Source organism: Benincasa hispida, chromosome 10 (genome assembly GCF_027475165.1).
Source record: "Benincasa hispida cultivar pf3 chromosome 10, pf3_genome.v1.1, whole genome shotgun sequence".
Classification (NCBI taxonomy): Eukaryota; Viridiplantae; Streptophyta; class Magnoliopsida; order Cucurbitales; family Cucurbitaceae; genus Benincasa; species Benincasa hispida.
In genome coordinates, this window is record NC_143487.1 from 25641061 (window position 1) to 25666323 (window position 25263).

The following is a 25263-nucleotide window of genomic DNA, read 5'->3' on the forward strand; positions in this document are numbered from 1 at the left end:
TTTCTGTTAAACCTATATAACGGTCAGGCTGTTAAACAACCCTCCCACTACGTCGAGACATTCTCATCTCATGAGAAGAATGTGATGGAGTAACAACTCTTGTTGAAGGACTAGTTTGATCAATAACTCTAGTTGATTTATCTATAGATTCTTTAGACATCTCATCTAATACTAGTTTACTGCGAGGTTGATGATTTTTTATGTGATCCTCTTCTAAGAATGTAGCATTTGTTGATACAAATAACTTATTTTCTTGAGGATCATAAAATCGCCCACCTTTTGTTTCTTTAGGGTATCCTACAAATAGACATATCTTTGAACGTTGTTCCAACTTTTTAGGTTTTTGCACCAACACGTTTGCCGAGCATCCTTAAATTCTAAAGTGACATGAACTACCTTTACGTCCTCTCTATAACTCATACGGTGTTTTTGAAATACTTTTTGAGGGAACCATGTTCAGTATATGTATGATAGCTTGTACTGCATACCCCCAAAAGGATAGAGGTAACTTAGTATAACTTATCATTGAACGAACCATGTCTAACAAGGTTCAATTTTTCCTTTTTGCTACACCATTCTGCTGTGGTGTATCAGATGCTGTGAGTTGGGATTGAATTCCATTTTCTACTAAATAGTTATGGAATTATAAATCCATATACTTACCACCCTAATATGATCGAAGTGTTTTTATCCTTTTATCGAACAGGTTCTCAACCTAAGTCTTATATTCTTTGAACTTTTCAAGAGTTTTAGACTTATGATACATTAAGTAAACATAATCATATCTAGAATAATCATCAATGAAATTGGCATAATATCCAGATCCTCCCCGAGCTTTAATCGAACCACATAGGTCTGAATGTATAAGTTCTAAAGGTTCTTTGGCCCTAAGACATTTTTCTGAAAAAGTTATTTTAGTCATTTTTCCATCAAGACATGATTCACATGAAGGTAAAGATCTATCTTCTAACTGATTTAGATGACCACTTTTAACCAATCTCTCAATCCTATTGAGATTTATATGACCAAGTCTCAAGTGCCAAAGATAGGCGTTAGAAGAAACATTTCTTTTCTTATTTTGAGTTTCTATCATTTTAAACATCTCTATATTTAAAATGACTTTTGCCTCAGTTGGTTTTAACATATACAAGTTATTTTTAAGTTTAGTTGTACACATTTGAACACCTTTTGAACTAATGAACACTTCATTTACATTAAAAGTGACGTTATACATATGTTCCAGCAAACAAAACACAGAGATTAAATTCCCTTTCATTTTAGGTACAAAATATACATTTTCAAGTAAAATGTAAGAATCTCCAAAAAAATAACTTGGTGTCTACCACTTCTTCTACTGAAAGGACTTCACATGTTCCCACTTTGAAATTCATTTTGTTTCCCGATAGCTACTTTCAGGAACTAGTTTCCTGTAAGAAAGTGCAAATATGATTAGTGGCGCCTGAATCCAGTATCCAGGTTAAGTGAGAACTTTACACTAAACATGTTTCTATTACAAAAATTAATTTTACCTTGATTTGCCTTATCAGCTTTCTTTTTTGCAAGATACTTAAGGCAATTGTGTTTCTAATGCCTTCGATGTTGCAATGGAAATATTTTCCTTTTATAACTTTCATCTTGCTTTTAGTAGCAGGAGATTGTTTCTTCCCTTTTTCCTTTTTCTTCATCTAGATACCTTTATCCACTTCTTTTCAGAAGGTTTTGAACTAGATGAAGCACCCTTTTGAAGTTTTCTTTAGGAAACAACATTTGCTTCACTTTCTTTATTTTACATTAAAGATTGGTAAGTCTGGAGTTCATTTAGAAGAGTTATCAAGTTGTAATTAATCTTATTCATTACAACATTTGTACGAAAGGTTAGAAAACTCTCCAGAAGAGATTCCATTATCATACTCATTTGGCTCTTCTCGTCTATGACAACCTCATTTGTCTTTGCTATATTGAAGTGGACCATCATGTCTAGGACATGTTCTTTAATAGAGGTCCCCTCATTCATACGTGAATTATAAACGTATTTAATAGCATCGTGTCGTGCTGATGAGGACGGTTTTCCAAACACCCCTTGCAATGACTCCATGATCTCTCTTGCAGTGACCATGGTTTCATGCTTTTTGGTAAGCACATCAGATATGCTTGCCAAAATATAGGCTCTGGCTTTTTCATTAGCCCGGACCTATCTGTTATAGATATCCCAGGTTGCGTTAGGATTGGGAAAAGGAGGACATTCCTTCGTTAAAATGAATCTCAGATCATTAACTACTGGTATTGTGTTTATGTTCAACTTCCAATTTGAGTAACACTCTCCATTGAATTTATTGAAGGCTAAGAGTTGTATAATCGAATTTGACATGCTGAAACATAAACAAATTCTATGAGTAAAGTGCATCTAAATCCAATTTTAGCAGAAGTAATAAAGTATCCATATTTCTATATTTATTTGCAACGATACATTAGTGGGTCAGAATAGATGCTATCGATGGGAAGTCAAATATTCCTTCATTAAAGTAAGACATTCTTGACCAAATACTATATTCAGAATAACTCTTATTCCTATAGTCATTTAGTTACCGTTTTCGGTCAAGAACTTACTAACACTTAGTAACTCTTGTAAGTGTGACCCTCTATTTTCAGATTTCATAGAATGGTAATATTCCCTCGAATAGGAAGACAATGTTCAAGTCAAAACTAAGAAACCTATTCATTTATGAAGTTTGGGTTGTTCCAAATCCTATGTTACAACCCTTCGAGGGGATCACCGTAAAAGACTAGTTAGTGCCGCCTAAAAATGACAGCAGGCGCAACATAAAAATCTCACGGTTCAGACTAATGGAAGAGACTGTAAGATATGTTGACACATTTCTTGCACCCACTTACTATGAACTACTTCCCCTATTCACCTTGATATTGACCCATGTAAACACTTTCCGAATGGAGCAGTCGTGATAAAAGCGACACGAAGCCGAGCATGGATCTAACAATATAAAGACTTAAGGATACGAGAGCTAAAAATAATATATCGTACATATTATAAAACTCCCATTGAAGTGTTCTAATTATTTGGGTATCTCTTGTGCTTAGGTATATTTCGGCTAAAAAACATCCTAAGTCTATGTGGTTTATCCAAGTATAACATTTATATTTGGATTTAACCTACGATGTCTAAGTGATAAAACCTTTTTATTACCTCAAACCGCTCACACATGCTCATAAAATCGGTTAAGAACACTCAGTAATTCGGCTAAAATCCCCTAGTAGGAGGTGTTTCATAAACCGTCAACTTAAGTACCTTCAGCCTTAGACAGGATTATAGACCGATTAAGTTTGTAACAGGGTTTTATAAGATAATGGCCTATTTTAACTATTAAATCAGGTGGTTATTATACCTAAGTGAGCATGCATCTTATCTTTGTTATAGATTTTAAATGTCTAATTCATTTTATAACTCTTATAAAAATATAGACATACTATAACATAAACTTAAGCATTCCACACATTAATATAATAATTATATTAATCTTATGAATCCCTACTCATGCATACCATATACATTATAACCAATTTATAACATATATCAATGCATGAAACATGCTTTCCTATAGTGGGATTTTAAATCTACATGGCAAACAATATGAAAATACATGTTTAATTTAAACATAACATACAACACATGCATAAAATATTTAAACAACACTGATATGGACCAACTTTGGCATCCTAAGCAAGCAATAAACTATTTTATTACAAAATTAAACCAAAAAGAAGTTGAGGAAGCCTTTGGACCATTCGAATCGACCCGAACCACCCGAACTGACCCTCCAAAGTTTAAAAATGGCTGTACCGGTCCAAAATGTGGTTGAATCGGACCCAAGGAAGCCAAAACAAGTTGAACCGGCCATCTCCCGCAAACCAGTCCTCGTGCACAAGAATTTTTAGGCTGGGATGAACAACATTGCGACGCTTCATCCCAGCGTTGCAATGCCTTGGGCTTCAGGAAGAACAACGTTGCAATGTTATCTGACAGTGGCTTTTTCTGCAGTTTTTGCTTCTATACTTGCTTACTCCAGACTTTAATTACAACCTATTTTCAACTCTATTGACTCCAATAAAATTACAAACCCTTAAACATATGTTAAGGCTCATCAACCAAGAGCCAATTACAAATTTAACAACTGAATCAAAGAGAATTCTAATGCCAAAGTTGAATTAAAAACCATATCAGTCACCAAACATGCATTGCTAGAAATTCACCCACCATACTCAAATTAATATTAATTGAGTGTTTAAATCGTGCTCTGATACCAATCGATAGAGTAAAGATGCAAAAATACGAAAGCTGTTTGGTACTCTAAGTACACTTAATTTGAATATAAAGCATGTTAAATAACAGTTTTATGGAATAGGGTTTGAGAAATGTACAACCTTTGTTGATTTCTTCTTGGTTCTTGCTGAACTCCACGAATTTGATCTCCAAATCCTTAGTATACTATCAAGAGGAGCTTATCTACTATTCTCAGTCTTGGATTGAGTGGTGGAAACTCATAATTGAGAGGGATTAAGAGGGTTTATGAGAGTTTGAAAGCAACAACTATTTCTGCTTGAAATTTTCAGAAAATCAGATTACATCAATGCAATCCTTTGAAACTTGGTGTATTTATCAAGATAAATCATGCAAGCACTCCCTTCAGCTAATTGACATTTCAATTAGTACTAAGTGAGTGGCTTAGGTATTGAAATATGGAAAAATCCATTAAAAAACCTCGATGTTAGATTTTCCCTATCAAATTAAAAATCAATTTTAATTTATATATTTTAAAATCTAATTAATTTTACTTTAAAATTAATTTAGATAAAAAATAAAATCCAATTCTAAAAATTGAAATTTATAAATTAGAATTGATTTATTAATTAACTAAACATATTTAATTAATTAAATAATAATTTAATATCAAATATTAAATTAATAAAACACTTAATTCAAACATGAATCCCTATTCATGTAATCAATGTTTAAATATTTTAAACTCTCCAATTTCGTTTAATTTTAACAAAATTAAACGTTTAATTATATCAAATACAATTATCCAAACCCTAAAAATTGAAATTGAACATTTCAAATTCAAACCCTAATTTTGAATTTGAACACTTCAAATTCGCTTAATATTCTAATCCAAGATGTAATATTTTATGATCTAGTAGAGGGACTTTATGGACCTACCGATCATGAGCTATTTGAGATTAATTGGCTAAACTCTTTAAATCGAATTAATCAATATTCGTTAACTACTAAGACTTACAACTATAGCTCGATAGTTACACTCTCCTCACTGTACACTTAAATTTGTTCACTTGATTCAACCATAATCAGTATGTCGATTCTTCACAGGTCATTTGTATTTACAACTAGGTCAAAAATATCGTTTCGCCACTGTAAATACATCTTGCTTCTTAAGCTCTCACTGGTTCTCTATTGAACAATTGGTTTATAGTCTAACTAATAAACCATGTCCCTTTCAACCATGAGAGAGCGTGACCCCTTTGTTCAAGACCAGGAATCAATGCTTAAAGGAACAACCTATCTGCTAACCCTAAAACGGGTAGAACTGAATTCCATCTTGCAAGACTATGTTCCAGCTATCTATCCGGTCTTATCCCCAAAATGGAAGGCTTGTTGAGAAGTGTTGTTGAACTGCTCTCACCTATGCAGATCAAAAGATAATATCGAATAAACAGGAGTTCATAGTTAACTCAGGATTCAGATCGAATTACCTAGCCAATTTTAATAGTAAACAGTTGTTATAAAGAAAAGTGACTATTTCGTGGTCCGGTCTTATGTAAAACTCTTTTGCATAGGATGCCTCCACTCGCAAATCTCTACATGAACGATTTCGAGATCACATCGTTTGTTTCAGTATACAAAGTAGGCCACATTTATAGTGTTCGCAGGATGAGGTACCCAATCTTATCCATATACTTATTGACCTTTTTGGCTATATACTATAACTTGATCCCCTTTTATATCTCTACATAAAATTAAAGTATCGATACTATAGTCATGGATTTGTTTATTGGATTTTATTACATAATGTAATTTCAATAACACTTTTATTGAATAAATGCTTCAACAATACTTTTGTTGATAAATAGAATATGTTTCCATGATTACGAACTGCGAGTTTTAGGACATTTCCAACACTCTACAGATATATAAACTCCAAACATCCTATCTCAACTCAACGCCCCAAATAGCCCTTAAAAATCAAATTGGTCTTCCCCGATTGAATCTCCCTTTGGTGCGACTACTGCCGCACCAATGGTGAAAACTTGCTTCCATCAAATGACAACACCACAATTGGACCATCAATTGAAATCAATGACTTGTGAGTTGAGCTCTATTGTGTCACTGTAGTAGTCGTTGAATTATAAATAAGTACTATGTTGTAAATTGCTTAACTCTTTAATATTAATGGATTATCTTTCCTAGGCACACTACCCCTCTGATGTAGGTGGTTTATCGCCAAGCTGGATTACTAACTCCTGCGTTTATTTACTTGTTTTCTTGTTGTTAGTATTTATTGTTTCAGTGCTTGTCAACACTTTCTATTTAACATCCATATTTTGAGTGACGACTCACCTAACACTTTTTCAATTGGTATCAGAGTAGTCACCTTTATCTCATGTGTGTCTATCATGAATGGAATCAAGGAAGGTGGCTTTACCACTCATCCCCCTATCTTAGATGGGACAAACTATTTATACTGGAAAGCTCGAATGACCACCTTTTTTAAATCAATTGACAACAAAACAAGGAAGGTTGTGGTTATTGGATGGTCACTTCCAACCACTAAAACTGATGATGGGAAGGAAATTTTGAAACCAAAATTATAGTGGACAGAAGTTGAAGATGAGGCATCCTTAGGAAATTTTCATGCCTTAAATGCCATATTTAATGGTGTGGATCGTAATATATCAGACTGATTAATACATGTTTTTCTGCAAAAGAGGCGTGAGATATTCTATACGTTGCACATGAAGGAACTTCAAAGTTAAAATGTCAAGGTTGTAGTTTTTGACTTCAAAGTTCGAGAATCTTAAAATGCAAGATGATGAATCTATTGTTGAATTCAATGTTCAGTTACAGGATATTGCTAATGAGTCATTTGTTCTTAGAGAGAAACTTTTATAAGAAAGACTTGTCTGGAAAGTGCTTAGGTCTCTACTTAAGAAATTTGATATGAACTTTACTACGATTGAGGAGGCTCAAGACATTACATCCTTGAAAGTCGATGAACTATTTGGCTCATTGCTCACTTTCGAAATGTCCCTAGAAGGAAAGCTAGAGAAGAAAAATAAGGGAATTGCTTTACAATCCTCAATTGATAATGGGCTTAATGATGCTGACAGAGAGTCTGAGGATTCCCTTGCTGAGTCAATTTCACTATTTCAAAACAATTCAATTATGTCCTTAAAGGATTTGGAAAGAAACTTGACAATTTAAATTCTAAAAATAATAAGTCTGATGGCTCTCTTTCACTCAAGCAAATTAGAATTCAAAGTGGTATGAAGGAAGTCGACAAGCCAAGTGCTTTAAACCTTAAAAAAGAAAGGTCATTCAAATGTAGAGAGTGTGAGGGCTATGGTAATTTTCAAGCAGAATGTCCTAATTTTCTAAAGAAGCGGGATTAAAGTACGTTTTAACCCTATCCGATAATGAGTTAAAAGACAACACAGATTCAGAAGAAGATGTGAAAGCTCTTGTCAGTAACATCTCATATAACACCTCCTCATGTGAAATTTCGGAGTATGATGTGTATGTTGAAAATGTTCACGATACCACCAACCATGGGTCTGCGGATCATTCTTATCAAGTTCTTTCTAATAAATGGCAAGATGATCAGAAAGTCCTTGATGTGCATAAAGAAAGAATTGAGACTTTGATGGCTGAGAATAAATAACTCATGTCTACTATTGCAGCTTTGAAGCATTAGCTCTCTCAAGTTAGAGCAGAGAATGACTCAGTGTGCATAAAGGTTAGAATGTTGAACACCGGTATTGAGCTCCTAGAGAAAATTTTGACAAAAGAAAAGACAACTAGCGATAACTCAGGGCTTAGATTTTCTAAAATTGGGAGTAAGCTTAATAGACACTCTCAGTCCAAAGGAAAACAAAAGATTGAGTTTATTAGAGTTCAGAATTCAGTTTTATGGCCTTACTGGTACATCTTCCTGCAATTCAGCACGGGAAGCCAACACTGTGTACAGACCCAAATGGATTTATCACTATAGTGGAAGAGTAGTCTTCTTTAACATTTTTGACATTTGAATCTTTGCCAAGCTGGTCTGACACTATTTCCATCTCCAAGCTCCCGCCATCATAGTCTTTTTTGACATCTTCAAACCTCAACGATCGTCTGCTTCTCTTTTCTCTATGTTTTCTTTTTGCATTTTGTCTTTCTGTAATTCTTCTACGGTTTCAGATTTTTCGTTAATCATCTATGGACGCCAATGTGGAAGAAATTGATTTCGCTGATTTTATTCCTTGATTTCTTCAGCGTCACTATTTTCTTCTTCTTCATAACTGTCTTCTCCCACATCTTCACCTTCATAATCTTTTGGGGACGATTTACATAATGTATCTTTATGAAGTTTTCCAAAATTCTTTGGTACAAAATCAAATGGGCGAATGTAGTATGTAGGATACTTCAGTTTATGTGTTATTTGGTCGGATGGTTTGGAACATCTTGATGAGATTTAGTAGTGTTGAACATGGTGATATGTGGATGAATATGGAAGTAATGGTGTTGGTGGAGTGTTTTGGGTTTGGACATACCTTGGAGAAGCAAATCCGGTCGTCCGCCTTCGATGTGCGGGTGGGGTCTTGTAATCCCCTCCGACAACTTCAGGTTCTAAATCAACTCCGACGGCATAAGCGTGAAGCTCGTCTTTCTGTCCAGTGACACTAGCGTCCGGCGAATCGGCCTTCGACCACATAGCTGTGGTTTCTTTTTCTTCTTTTACTTTTCCGATTTATTCTCCTCTGTTTACTTTTACTTCAATCATCCATGGACGCCAAACATTTCCAGAATAAGATTTCTTCCTTGCACTTTCTTTTTCAATTTTTTCGATGTCAGTGTCTTCATCTTCTTCATAACTGTATTCTGCTTCATCTTTGGCTTCATAATCTTCTTCTCTGGCCTTGTACTTTGCAAAATTTTTACAGAGAACATTTACCTTTTTGGCTATTTTTGAACCTGTTTGGCTACAAAATCTGATGGATGGGTGTGGTGGTAGTGGCTATATTTTGTTTTCTACTTTGTGTGGATGGATGAATTTTGATATGATTTCGGATTTCTGAATGGGGTGTGGTGGTGAGCTGTGTTGGGTTTGAGAATACCTTGGAGATACGAATCCGGCCGTCCACCGTTGATGTGTGTGTCTCTGATCGCCATACTTCTTTCCTTTGAAGGCTTCCAAGTTCAATTTCAAAATGGATGATCAAAACTCTTCTATTACAACTCTAAATCTAAATCGGTTATTTATAGCCTACGAGAAAATAACATAATTAATTAATTAATTCTAATTTAACTCTATTTAATCTAGATTAAGAACTAAACTAAATATTAATTAAAATATACTAATTATCTTATACTTACTCCTCATCACTCTCACAATCAAAATCGTTGACGGTGGCAACATTGAAAGAAAGACATTATTAATAATCTATTAATGATAGACATTGATAGAAGACTATCAATGATATAGATTATAAAATTTTACTATATTTTATAAATATTTTGATTGATTTTTCTATATTTGAAAATCATGGTAAGTTGAAATTAACATTATTATCATTATCATTGTAGTTGTTGGTCATTTTACATATATTATTGTTTGTGTTTAGGATTGGCATAGGGATAAATGGGAAAGGACTGCATCGGATGAAGAACAATTCTGGGAAACTCAAACCGAATCTTCATCTTAAGGTTGTGAAAAGTGAAGGGTTCATGGACTGCTTCACTGAACTGAGTCTCACCAATTTTTGGCTAAAGCATGGCTCTGCATTACAACAACTCACCCTTTTTGACAACAAAAACTAAGCACAGAAATTCCCTTATTAGACCACAAGAAATTAAGTCTCAAATCCTGGCTTTCCCTCCACAAAATTGTTCGACACTCTCAAATTTAAACTAGTTTTTCTTAGTTCATCTCAAACGAAATTAACCATTAAGATTTAATTTTAAAAAATTAACTTTTTCTAATTTATCGATTGTTTTGAATCTTCTCGAGATTTGAAAAATCAAGTAATTATTTGATATAATATTTGGTAAAGATAACTATATTAGGAAAAAAATATGACAATATAAAAGATTTGGTATAGAATGTGGGAAGATTACATAATATTTGGATAAATTACCTAAGATTAATCTAGTCGAGATGTAGTGAAAATGTCCAAAACAATCGATAAGTTAGAAGACATTATTTTTTAAATTAAATCTTGGTAGTCAATCTTGCTCGAAATGGACCAACAAAAATTAGTTTAATAAAATTTAAAAAAGCGTGCTAATTTTGAAAAGTGAAAACTTAAGACTATTATTGATGACCATGTCTCCTTTCCCTCGGACTTCTTCTCTGGTTAAACTTCAATATTGTTGACATTCACAACCCAATTTTAACATTGTAATGATCTTCTTTTTTAAAAAAACAGAAAACAGAAAAAAGAAAGAAGAAAAACGCACAATCTTATTCATTAATTTTCCTTTCAGACACACAGTACATTACTTTCTTACTAATAATAGTGCCTATATGCACGCTTTCACTTTTTCAAGTGCTTAAAAGTCCTTTCAAATGCGTCTTTTAACTTAATTTTCAGTAGACCATTCTTTTGGACCAGGAATCCATTTGGGACATTTTGGGCTGAAATGATTGGACACGACGCACGAGTTCAAAAGCTCGAGAATTGGCGCTTTTGTCACACAGCGAGGGGTCTTGTATTGGTTTATGGAAGACCCATGATTGATTGCATAATCCATGAGTTTGTCAAAAGTTCCATTCTCAACAATCTTTATCTCCAAAGGACCAATTGATTTAACTGAGACTCTTCCTTCACGATACATGACGTTGAGAGATTCTTCCATTGTTAGGCAACATTGTTCAAACACCGAAGGAGGAATAGTGGTGGTTTCCTTTAGGCTGATTTCCCAATATATCACATAGTGGCCTGGAATTGTATGAATATCAGGGTAGCTTGTATACTCATGGACAAAACCGCCATATGGTATTAGGTTTTTAGAACCTTCCATTACTGCATTCTGAAGCTCAACTTCCTCTACTTTGTCCATATCAATGCTAAGAATGATATTTTTCCTGCATACGAAGTTGAATTGTGGGGCGTTGTTCTTGAATCCCGATACTCGAAGAATGTCGCCCATTCGATACCGATAAAGTCCTACAAAGTATCAAATAAGATGGAGAAAAAAACCCAAACACTAGTTTATATTAAAACACTCTTTTGAACATTTAGAAAGTGTACCTGCATACGTTGTGACAACGAGCTCATATTCTTTTCCTAGTTGGACATCCACAAGATCAACCAATAGTTGTGATGAGTTGGAAAATCCATGAGCAGTAGTAGGTAAGAATTCAAAATATGCCATGGATGGGATGAGGGTATAAGAGACTTGATTTGGGTTACACAAAGGGTTTAGATTAATACCAGAGTTGCACTCTGAAGAAGCATACATAGAAGAAACAATAGGGAGGGAATTAGTATAGTAATCTAAAGTTGGGATGTATTGTGACATAGTACCTGTCACAATAACATCAACATACTTTGTATTTGGCCACAACCTAATTATTATACCTCCCCAACTTTCCTTTACACACTCAAATTCAATGAAATCAGCAAGCAATGGGTCAGGTTTGAGAATGTTCATCACAGATTCTCTCACCAATGGGTCAGTGATTTTAGAGTTATTTATAGTTCCCGTTCTGATATCATTAACCAAAAGGGGCCAATGGGTTTGAAGGAATTTGATAGCACGAATGAAGGCAGATGCAAAAACAGAACCAACTCGAAGGACTTGTTTGCTTAAACAGAGTCCACAAAGAAGCTGAGAGTACATGCTTTGGTAAGAGTCAGAGCAAAGAATTGTTTCAATGGGGCTAGTGTAATCAGTGTAAGGGCGGTTTTTAAAGTGAGGACTTTTGCAGAAACTTGTAAGAGCAGGACGTGCAAGTAAGCCTCCAGGAGTTATTGACTCAGATTTTACAAATAAAAAGTACATGCCTTTGCCTTTGTCTAAGCCTGGAACAAATTGGTTGATTACAGGCATTAAAAGGAAGTAAAGAAGTGATCTTCTCTTTTGCTCTTCTTCTGTTGTTGGTATTAATTTGCTCTCTCCACCCGATGTTCCCGAACTAAAATGGAAAAGAAAAACATATATATATATATACACACCATGGAAAGCTCAAAAGTTAAAATGAAGCTTTTCTTTTCAAAGTTTGGGTGTATGCATTTTTGATAACTTAACATAACACAAGAATAATTAGAATAGATTATTATTATTATTATTATTATAGACTCACCTGATAAAGAATTCGGAAATGGGTTGGGAGCATAGTATAGGAGAAGCATCACCATTTGCAATTCGATCAATGTATGGTTTTAAATCTTCATAAGAGACAAGGGGAATGGTGTTCTTGAAGGTCTTCCTATCCGTACATCCATTAAGGCCATGTCGCTTAAGGTACTCGACATCGGCGTTGCGAGACAGAATTTCAGTAAGAACTCTTCCCTGAACTTGATCGGCATGAGTTGTAACTTCTTCAATATGCTGTAATATTGACTGCTCATCTTTGGAGGTTAAGTTGTTTGAAACCTCTGTCCGCATCTCTTTCACTGAGGAAGAGGATAAGAGGATAGTGATGCAAAGGCAAATTTATGAAGCTATAAAGCAATTTTTTTTTGTGTAATTATGAATGTGTAGTGAAAGGATATGTATATATATAGGGACACTCCTGGAAAATTTAGAATTGGACATAAAATGGTTCTTTAATAGTACTTCATCCATCTTATAAGTATGGTGAACAATGATTCGTTGAGATAATTCTCATTGAGAATATTCTTTTTATTAGAAAGATTGATAATATTGTACCATTTTATCACATACTTTAGTAGTAGAACAAATCTACTCGTACAATGGTATCTTCAACCTCTTCTTTGCTTAAGTTTTAAGAAAAAAGGATCATGACGTAAAGTATGTAAATGTAAAGCTAAAATGACACTATATCGAGGAGTAAAAGGATGAAAAACCATATAATTTGATAATCGACGAATAAATAATTTGGATTGAAAACTATTTGAGTGCAGCTTGGACTCCACTCATCTAGCATCTATTGTGCAATCCCAGCTACGACTCCCATACTCTCTTTTTCTAGACACAAAGGGAATATTTTTTTTAAATATTTTTTAAAAATTAAAAATTATTAGGAGAAAATGAAACTAAGTGCAACCTATTACTGTTTACATTCAACCATAAATGTGCTCCACACTATTTAACACGTGCCACACAACCCCTCACTTATATATATTCTGTATTATTAAATAAAATTTACAGCCTGTATTTGTCTTCCGGTAGCAACTACTTGCTAAACTTTATCGCTGCCCTATGTCCTTTACGACACACCCAAACAAATGGTACATATAATTCACGTGTGCTAAAACAAAAAAAAAAAAAGCTGAATGTACGATTCTGCTCAGAACACCTCTAAATTTAATTTATTTAAAAATTACTTTATCTAAATTACTAATATAAGAGAGTTTGTACAGTTTAGGCTAAAATTTTATGGATGACTTTTAAAATGTCTTTCATCCACTTAAAAATCTAATTTTGTTATTAATCCTTAAACTATGATGTTATAGACCAACTTGGTAGATTATTTTACTCAATTGTTGTGCCCACCAAGATCGGCTTAAGCTAAATATGAGTGAGCTGATCGTCTAAGCCTCATTTTAGAAAGATTTCATATATATATAAATATTGGTATCTATTTAATTTAATTTTTAATGAAATTAAATTTAAAATATTAATACATATTACTTTTCATAATTTTTTTTTCTTATAATGTTGAAAATACAAACTACTAGAAAAATACATAATGAATTGACTCATAAACTCTCTCAATTTGGATTGATTGACATTTCAAATTTATTAATCTTTTATCTCTTTATTCATAATTTCTTTCAAATTTCATTAAAAATCTCAACCATTAATATAACTCCCTCAATTTATGTTTGGAAAGTTGAAGAACTTTTGTATTTCTTATTTATTTATTTATTTTTTTCAAAACTAAAACCCTTTCAATTACACTCGTAAATATATTAGGTATGGTTGGTTAGATATATTTTAAGTTAGTTCTCTTCCTCTCTCTAAATCTCTCTCAACTCTCAGATTTTCATTGATATTCTGTAGATGTTTGTGGCCTCACGAGTCCAATTTTGATTATCAATTGTTAGAGCAAAAATCATTTCCTCAACTCAATCCAGCTGTTTCAAAGTTCCAGATTTTTTCGTTCAAATTCTTTTACTTTTTCTTTAAAAAAAAACTTTATTTCATATTATTGATTATTCAATATTAACATCTAAGATTTTTGATTATATTTGCATACTTAGAATATCAATATTTCTACTAGAAAATAAGAATTTGATATGAAAAGCTCAAGAAGAAAAGGAAAGTAGAAAAATTGATCGAATCTCAAAAAGGTACTCTCGATAAATTTGTTATTGAAAGTAAAAATAATAAAACTGATGAAATAATAGAAAAATTAATAGGCATAGACAAATCAAAAGCTGAAATAAAAATAGTAGATAATTATATGGTTCAAAATGAGCATGTAGTCAAATAAACTTGAATGAAAAAAACTAGAGAGCGAGGAGGAAAGTGAAAAAAGAGAGAGCAATGATGATATTAGTAATGATAATGAGATATGTATGATGCATTCTGAATATAAAATATATGATCCAAGCAATAGAAAAATATTGATTGTAAATCAATTAACTTATTGATAGGAAGAGGTTTTATTAGAGAAAGTCATTCAATTTTTCCAAAAGATGAAAATTCAAGACATTTTTCTAATATTCATTATACTAAAAAATTATCTAATGGCGAAAAACATGATAAAAATTTGCTAGTTTACTCAAAGAATTTCACTAAAGATTATTGTTCTTGTTGTAAGTTATTTGGTACTAAATCTAATACAATTCAATTGGCTAATGAAGAAGTAAATTATTGAAAAAATCCTAGTTCTCGGCTTAAAAATCATGAAACTAGTAATGTACACATATCTAATATGAATGCTTGGGTTGATTTACAAATTATATCGTTAAAAAAAAAATAAAACCATTGACAAAAATGTTCAAGAATTTATTAATAAAAAAAATGAACATTGAAATAAAGTATTAACACAAATTATTCCTGTTGTTAAAAATCTTGCTAAAAATAATTTAGCATTTTGAGGAAGTAGTGAAAATAATTTATCAAAAAAATAATGGAAATTTTTTAAGCTTAATTGAAATGATGACCGAATTTGATCCAATAATGCAATAACATGTTTATCGTATTCAAAATAAAGAAATTCATTATCATTATCTTGGACATAACATTCAAAATGAACTCATACATCTATTACGACTTGAAATAAAAAATATAATTATTGAGCAAATTAAAGAAGCAAAATATTTTCGACTATATTAGATTGTGCACCTGATGTAAGTCATCAAGAATAAATGTCTCTTATAATGATGTGCGTTGACATTTCAATAAGTTCAATAAAAATAGAAGAATATCTTTTTAGAATTTTTAAAAGTTGAAGATATTATTGAAAAAGGTTTATTTGATGTACTTATAAATATAAAGATTTTAAACTTAATATATCGAATATAAGAGGACAAGAATATGATAAAGAATCTAATATAAAAGGAAAACAACAAGGTGTACAAAAAAGATTATTGGAATAAATCCCATAGCATTTTATAATCTTGTGGTTGTCATAATCTCAATCTAGTACTTTCTAACATGACTAACTCATGTCATAGAGCTATGACATTTTTTGGAGTTGTGCAACGTATTTCTTCTTTATTTCTGCAAAATGGTGGAAACTTTTGCTAGATCACTTAACCAACTTGACTATGAAACCATTGTTGCAAACACGATGGGAAAATCGAATTGAAGCTTTTAAAACGATTTCAAATGCCTCAAACAAGGGACGCTTTATTAAAATTAGGGGAAACTATTGAAGATTCGAAAGTGAAAAGTGAAGCTAGTTGTTCAAAGTCTGTTTGGTAGGCAATATAAAAATAAAAATTTGAAAATAAGAGATTTAATGAAAGCAAAATTGTATTTCATGTTTTCATATATGTGTTTGGTAGCAGATTCAGAAATTAAATTTCACTTTAAACAAATTTTCAAAATGTGATTGAAAATATATTTAGCTACTCTATAAATGCTAGGTTGAATATAAACCGGTACTAATTCATTTCTGAACTTGTTTCATGTTAAAATTTTTGTATAATTATTATTTTATAATATCATATAATATACGTAATATATTAAATATTTTAAACTTAACAAAAACAACTGAGTTTGTAACATAAAATAATATAATTGTCATTGATTTTATCATTTTCAATATAATTCTGTATTTTAAAAATTTGAATTCGAAATTTGGATATACTGAAAACATAAAATTCATTGAATCTGAAAACATAAAATAGAATTTGAGTTGTATACCAAATAAACCCTTAGTTACTTACAAATTTGAAAATTTTGAATTCTTGTTAGACATGACAATATGATATGATATCTTATTTGTTGTAATTTTGCGAGTAAAGTCTTATAACATAAAGATATGCATATTGAGGTTGCTTTAGATCACTTAAAAGGTTTAATTTCATTTTTAGAAAGTTATAGAGAAAATGGATTCACAGATTCTATGATTTCAGCTAAAGAAATTGCAAATGATATGAAAATATAACACGATCACCTGAAGATTCTTTTAGAATTGATTACTTTTACTATATTATAGATCAAGTCATTTCTTCACTTAAAAATAGATTTCAACAATTTCAAATATACGAAAATATCTTTAACTCCTTATTTAATTTGAAATTTATAGTCATTAGATGATGATAATTTGAAAAGATATTGTATTAGTCTTAAAAATACAATAAAACATGACATATTTTCTGATATTAACAGTTTAGATTTATTTTTTGAATTAAAAATATTAAGAGAAGTCTTACATAATGAAACTGATTGTCTTATTAAAATATTAAATTATATAAAAAGATAAATGCTTTTCCAAATGCGTATATTGCTTATAAAATATTATTCACAATATTTATAACGGTTGCTTCTACTGAAATAAACTTTTCAAAATTAAATTTAACTAAATCTTATTTAAGATCAACTATGTCGCAAAAAAGATTAAATGAATCAGTCATATTATCCATTAAAAAATGATATATTAATGAACTTAGATTATCAAAATTTAGCACATAATTTGGCATCTCAAAAAGTTTAAAAAAGAAAAAAAAGATAATATTTTCTATATAAAAGGCTCTCTATCAAAGTTTTGTCTAAAACTCGAGTCACCCCTAGTGCCTACAATTGATATCCACTAGACTATGGAATCTAAGGCCAAACTTAAATTTTGATTTCTTCGTATGTTTTAGTGGTAGGTTTATTTTATCCATTTTTATGAAGAACTTTATACAAATTTTTATGAATGTAATTAATATAAAGATTAAGTAATTATAAAATAATATTCCTAAACTATATAGCTGGTTTCAATTATACCTCAAAATGTTAAAAAAAAATTATTTTTAATACTTAAAGTTTAAAGTTTTTTTCCCTCAAAATTACAATTCTTGAAGGCTTTTGCTAGACATGCTCATGTTGCTTAAGTGAACAAAACTAAACATTTACGAAAAGTAAAATTTGAAGCCTCCAGGAGTTTTAGACTCTGATCTTACAAACAAAAAAGTACATTCCTTTCCCTTTATCCAATCCTTGAATAGCTTTGTTCATCACAGGAATCAAAATGAGTGAAAAAAAAGTGTTCTTCTCTTCATCTCTTCTCTCCCCCTGATGTTCCTGAACTATAATGAAAAAAGAAAAAAAAAAAACCATAATATATACTAAACGCTTAATCATGAATCAATAATCTACTTAATTACCTGTTAATATTATTTAGTTAACAAGGCATTCCAACATCAGACTCTTTATGCTTGTTTATGATATATTTAATAATTTATTCAAGTTATTTACACAACTTAGCACCAAATTATTCTACTTAATTGTTGTGCCTACGTTCAATCCACCAAATTATGGAATCTATTCTCAGGCTTAAATTTTGATTTATTTGTATGTTTTAGTTGTAGGTTTGTTTTATCCATTTTAACTAGGAACTCTATGGAAATTTGTTGAAAATTAAACATGTATTAATTAGATGACTTATAGATGAATTTATTTATGAGAGTTGGCAAAATTAAAGGACGGGAGTTAAATAAGTTAATGTAAGGTTTTATTTTTTTAAGTATAAGAGTTTCATGGATTGAAGTATTGGGGTTAATATGGGTTTTTATGTATTTAAGTATGAGAGTTAGGACCCATGAGAATCCTATAAATAGGATTGTTTTGTATTGTAAAGTATCCAAGTGTGTAGAGAAGAACACACAAAGAGCCAAGTTTGAAGAGTCTTTCAAACAAAATTGAAATTGTTTTCTCTCAAAGATTCTTTTGTTAATTATTTATTTGTGAGTGAGTGGTATGACAGCTTGAGTTTGAAAAACAAGAATTATTTTTGCAAATGACAAATAACAATTTGGTTTCGTTCCAAGTGCCTTGATTTATGAAAAAAATTATAGCACTTGGTGTATTCGTATGAAAGCTCTACTTGGTTCACAAGATATATGGGGCATTGTCAATAATTGTTATGAAGAATTAAAAAGTGATGCGGCTTTAAATCAAGCTCAATGAGAAGCTTCGTAAAATACAAGAAAGAAAGATCAAAAGGTTCTCACCATCATTTATCAAGCCATCGATGACCCAAATTTTGAGAAGATTTCTAGAGCAACTACTGCACATAAGCATGGAAAATTTTGGAGAATATATACAAGGGAGTAGATTGAGTCAAGCAGGTTTACCTCCAAAAATTGAGAAGTGATTATGAATCATTACACATGAAGGAGTCTGAATCAATTTCATATTATACTCCAAGATTGCTAGAAGTAGTAAATGAAATGAAAAGATATGGTAGGACAATAAATGATGAGCAGGTAGTAGAAAAAATACTTCACTCATTGGATAAAAAATTCAATTTCATCGTTGTAGCTATTAAAAAATCAAAAGACTTGAGTACAATATCCGTTGATCAACTTATGGGTTCCTTACAAGCCCATGAAGAGAAACTTCTCAAGAAGAACAAACAAGCAACTGAGCAAATTTTTTAGTCAAAGTTGTAGTTGAGAAATAAAAAAGATAGGCAAGAAAAAGGCAATCGAGGTCAAGAACATGGTAACAATCGTGGACGTGGTGATTTTAGAGGTGGAGGTTGAGGAAACTATGGTTGAGGAAACTATGGTCAAAGAAAATTTGATGAGATTAATTCAAACTCTAATTCATCAAGAGGTCGTGGAAGACAAAATTATTCAAGGTCAAATGCAGAAAGATTAAATAATGAAAGAAAGTATGATAAAAGACAAGTTGAATGTTATAATTGTCATAAATTTGGCAATTATTCTTGGGAATGTGGGAATAAAATAGAAGAAAATGCAAATTATGTTGAGAAAGATGAAGAAAGTAGTGAGTCATTTTACTTCTAGCATGCAAAGGTGAAGAAACATGTGAAAATAATGCATGGTATCTTGATGTGGTGCAAGCAATCACATGTGTGAATGTAAGTCAATGTCCGTGGAACTTGATGAATCCGTTGGTGGTAATATCATATTTGGTGATGCCACAAAAATTCCTGTTAAAGAAAAAGATAAGATTTTGATGAACTTGAAGAATGGGGAGCATGAGTTTATCTCTAATGTTTATTATGTGCCTGATATGAAGAACAATATTTTAAGTTTGGGACAACTCTTAAAGAAATGCTATAATATTTTGATAAAGATTTATAGTCATTCGATAAGGGATAATTATGATAATATGATTGATAAAGTGCAAATGATGAAGAATAGAATGTTTTTGTTAAACATTCAAACTGATGGTCCTAGATTTTTGCAGTCATGTTTGAAAGATCCATCTTGGATTTGGCTCTTGAGAATTGGGCATTTAAACTTTGATGGCTTGAGACTATTAGCAAGGAAAAATGTTATGAGCCATTTGTTATCTTGTTTATCTTGAGTTAATGAGTTACTTATGTGATAGAATCCAATATTTCATGCACATATTCAGCTCTAGTTGCGTACAAGTTTCCTTGAGATAGATATAAGTATAAATCTACTCAAGTTTCCTGGTAAGTCCAGGATCGAACAGAATGATTTAGTAAGCACTAATTCAATATGGTTAAGTGGACCTTCTACAGTGATGATTCAAGTGTATGTGTGCGTTGATGATATAAATGTTGGGAAGGGTGTCCTAAATCTTCTTGTAATCTCGTAGTTTTTAAACTCTATATAAACATATTATTATTAATAAAATAAGTGTTATTTTATAAGCATATACTCAATCCAATAAACTAAGATCCGAGGTTATTTAATGTAATTTAAACAAGTATGTAGAGACATGCAAGTGGATCTTGTTTAAATAATAATCTAAATGGTCTATAGTAGATGGATAAGGCTGGGTACCTTATCTGGTGAGTGACAATACAGATACGACCCGCTTTGTAGGTGTTACAATTGTTGTAAAGTACTACAAATGATCTGATCTTGATCACTCATGTGGAAACATACGAGCGGGGGTATCCTATACAAAGAGTTTGTATAAGATCGGATCACGAAATGATTAGTCTCTTTATATAAAACCGTTAATAATAGAGACTTACATTTTATTAAGATGACCATAGGTGACATGACCTGAATCCTGAGTGAGTTGTGAACTCTTGCTCATGAAGGCGATCCTTTGATATGTATGGATGAGAGTGGCCAGTTTTCCAACTCAACAAGCCTACCATTTTGTGGATTCATCTGATTGGGGAGTTGGGAACTCAGCTACACAGACGGAATCCACTTCTTCCCGATGCAGGGGCAAGTAGATAAATTGCTCCCTTAAAGGCTGATTCCGAGCCTTGAACGTAGTAGCCATACCCTCTCCTGGCCCAAGAGGACTTAGTCATAGTGGGACTATGACTTATTATTCATTTGAGGAATCGGTGGTACTTAAGGAGTTAGATGTAATTACAGGGGAAAAACGGTATTTTAACCCAACTATACTTACGAGCAATTTGTGAAAGGTCATCAAACTGTTGATTGATTATATCCAATGGACACATAAATATATCTGTAGTACGAAAAGTGCAGCTCTTGGTCTTTTGTGGAGTGATCGAAAGTTAACGGATGGTGGGTAATTTAATTAAAGAGTTTAATTAATTATCCAAGTACCGTTGGAGCTTCAATCTACAGGTCCATAAGGTCCCCAATGTAGCTCAACAAGGATTTAATCTTTAAATTAATTTGAAGTGTTGAAATTAATTGAGGGAATTAATTATATTTGATATAATTAATTATAATGTATTTGATACATTATAAGAGAAATTTGAATATGATTCAAATACCACTTATATGAATGAGATTCATATAATTAAATATAAATATAATTTATATTGAGAGTAATTAAATATTTAAATATGATCCAAATATTATTTATATGAATGAGATTCATATAAATGGATTTAATATAAATGTGATTTATATTAAATGTCACATATAGTTAAGAGAGAACAAAAACTATATAGTTTATGTTCTATTTGATACAATATACAACTATAGACTATATGTTATATTTGATATAATATATAGTGTATATATAATAAAGTAGTTATTATATATTTTATTTTATTAATTTATTTGAAATTAATAAAAGGGAAGGAGTGATAACTCCCTCCCCACATTCTCTCAAAGTATAACTAATAAGTGATAAAAAAAAGTTGAATAATCATCTTCTTCATACGGTTTTCACAATTGATTTAGAGAGAAGTCTTTGTGAAAAACTTCCTCTAATCCTCTCCATCTTCTTCCCTCTACCAGGGATTCAAGCAAAGTCCACAACTTTTGCTTAAATTCTTTAATCCCAAAAGAGAATACAGAGGGTTCTCAATTGATAGTGTCTGTGCGAGAATAAGAAGATCCAAGAGGAAGGTGTTCTATTTGTGATTGTTCGAGGGATTCAAGAAAAAAGGTTCTTCAAAGGTAATTTCTCTTGAACTGGTTTCTTTTTTAAAGCATGCTGTAATTTAATGTTAAAGGCATATCTTTTGAATGTTTGCTGTGAATTTTATACTCGACAATTAATGAAATTTGGACGATCCGCTTCCGCTCAAGGATCTCGTCATACCGAGATTTTCTTCAATCAGTATTAGAACCGGGTTGTAGTTCTGATTCCAAATTCCATTTCTGTATTGAAGTTATTTACAATTCTGGTGGGTTTTAAATTTCAGCATTGAATTTATATGATAAATCTTTATGGATGGTTTGTTGATGGATATTTACGAGATAGGTGTCTCTGTTTAATGGCTTTTTGTTTTGCAAAGTTAACTTGTAAGGGCCCCTGCGTTTTTGGGTAGTAATTTACAATTATGTCTGTATTTGTTAAGTTTTTGAGTCGCTTGTGAGGCTTCAAAAGAAGGGTTACACTGCGTTGCGATGGAGAAGACAAAACAAAGGAGCAAAGGTTGCCGCATCGTGTAGCTAAAGCTAAACAATCGTTTAGATTTTGTTATGCGATCATGTAGAATTTGTTACACGATCGTGTAGCATTTGCTAAAAGATTGCATAGCTAATACTACGCGATCATGTAGAGTTTGATACACGATCGTGTTGTGTTGGTTGCATGTTCGCATAGGCTGGCTTGATAGGCAATCACGTGGTATATGATACTCGATGCATACTTGCGTGCTAAAAGATCATGTAGAGTATCATGTTCATTACATAGTCATTAGCTACACTATCACTTAGTATGCAATACTCGACGCGCACTACACGATCGTGTAGACTATCATACTCATTGCATAGTCATTAGCTACACAATCGCGTAGTAAACGTTACTCAACGCATGTTACACGATCGTGTAGACTTACATGCTCATCGCATAGTCTTAAACTACACGATCACATATCAACGATCGTCTATACTCGACGCCTCCCTGCTCTACGATCAAGAGTATGCTACATGATCAGCTGCAAGGGTTCTTTGTGGAGCGGTTCAAGACCTGGTTCATTTGTTTCGAACCTGTGGACTCATTTTTGTATTAAGTTAGCCTTTAATTTCCCTTTTTTTTAGAATGTCTATCCCGATCGTCAACTTTAATTAAATATACATGTGATGTATGTTTATTTTATATGCTATAATGGTTGTCATATAGTTTTGAAACCCACCATAGGTTATGCATTTATTTTCATGCATCATTTTATATTATGTGTTATAATATATTAGTATGCATGATTTAAATTATATAAAGCATGCTCATGCATCATATAATATAAGAGTTATAATATATGTATGCATGGATCAAAACATATCCATGCATCATTTATATTATAAGTGTTATAATATAAAGTTGAATGGTTGTATGGAATGTATGCTATGCTTTGATTCATTACTTATTTATATAAATGTTATATATTATTAATTAATGAACATTGCATGAAGCATGATACTAATTTAGGTTAATTTATAATTGTTATAAATAACTTATATATGTCTTGCTTGCAATGTTGGTTTTAATTTGTTTCATTTACTTTATAAGGGTTATAATTAAATGAAATTAGAAATTAAAGTCAATAACCATGAATTGCATGGAAACTTAGGTAAAATCATTTTTTTAAATAGTTTTAAAATATGATTGAGATAGACCTAAGTTTACAAATTTCTAATGAGATTAGAAATTAGATTAATATTTTAAATCGGTTTAATAGGATTAAATTGATTCCAATAAAAGATTAAATTTGTAATAAATATATCTATAAGGGACCTTTTATGCAAGGCAAGTTCTGGCTAGGTTGGGGTATTTAAGCTGACGGAGACGGAACACCTCTACCTGGGAACCTACCTGGAAAGGTGAATTAGATAGATTTGTTACAAGCATGCAATTGTTGATTAATAGTTGTTAAAGCGTTCAATGAATGTTAATCAAAATTGTTTACCTTTTCAAAGTAAGTGTTACTTTTGGGCAAACTTAAACAATCACTTAGTAAAAATAATTAATCGTATTTTTCCTAAGTAAATTAAACCCTAGGTTGTTAAAATACTCAGTGGGAGAAAAAAAAAAATATGATATGCCCTTTTTTCACTCATGTTTCTCCCTTAATATTCACATTGTGAGATTCATGCTTGGCCTTGAGGTGCCCTGGGAGCATTCCCCTTCAGATGGTGTTTGCATGGGTCAATATCAAGGTGAATGGAGAGGGTATTTATAGTAAGTGGGAGAAGGATGTGTGTCAACATGTCCTACGGTCTCTTTCATTGGTTTGCATCATGAGACCTTCTTGCATGGCCTCGAGGGGCCCTGGGAGCATCCCCCTTTAGATGGTTTGTGCAGTTGGTCAATATTAAGACGAACTCTAGAAATGGATAAGGTTGCTTTAGTTTTTGCCCCAATCAGTTTTACCCTTCGGTTGCCTCATTGGGACGGAACTCTAGGATCTAAAATGAAGGGTCACACTTACAAGAAATTATTAAGCAAGTTAATGATTTCTTAACCAAATAAATGATGACTAATCATTATAGGAATAAGAGTTATTCTAGTGTAATGATTAGTTGAGAGTGTCTCAGTGAAGAGAGAAATTGACTACCCTTCTGTGGCTTTAGTCCTAAATCACTGAAGCGTTATTGCAAAATTAGATGTTAAATGGGGTTCATTTAGATTTTGCTAAAACTGATTTTTTTTTTGTTTTTGAAAAAAAGAGTTATGCTAAAATCTAATGTAGATCAATATGTTTGTTTTTTCAGCAAAATGTCAATTATTAATTTTCTGTTAGTTGCTTTTTCAAGTTCGACCAATTTTAATTACAATGACATGACGTGGAA

At 31.9% G+C, this 25263-nt stretch overlaps 1 protein-coding gene and 1 long non-coding RNA gene across 2 annotated transcripts; both read right to left on the minus strand.

The window, feature by feature from the left end:
- Positions 1-3562: 3562 nt before the first annotated feature.
- Positions 3563-9516, minus strand: LOC150033218 (uncharacterized). Its single transcript, XR_016523702.1, has 2 exons — positions 8845-9516; positions 3563-5714 (listed from the first exon to the last, which is right to left on the minus strand). It is a non-coding gene; the product is annotated as an uncharacterized LOC150033218 (long non-coding RNA).
- A 1217-nt stretch (positions 9517-10733) lies between these two features.
- Positions 10734-13059, minus strand: LOC120088067 (indole-3-acetic acid-amido synthetase GH3.6-like). The gene is made up of 3 exons (XM_039045108.2): positions 12600-13059; positions 11545-12431; positions 10734-11460 (listed from the first exon to the last, which is right to left on the minus strand). Exons 1-3 carry the CDS (start codon positions 12902-12904, stop codon positions 10874-10876), a joined length of 1779 nt encoding a protein of 592 aa, XP_038901036.1. The 5' UTR covers positions 12905-13059; the 3' UTR covers positions 10734-10873.
- Between the last annotated feature and the right edge of the window lie 12204 nt (positions 13060-25263).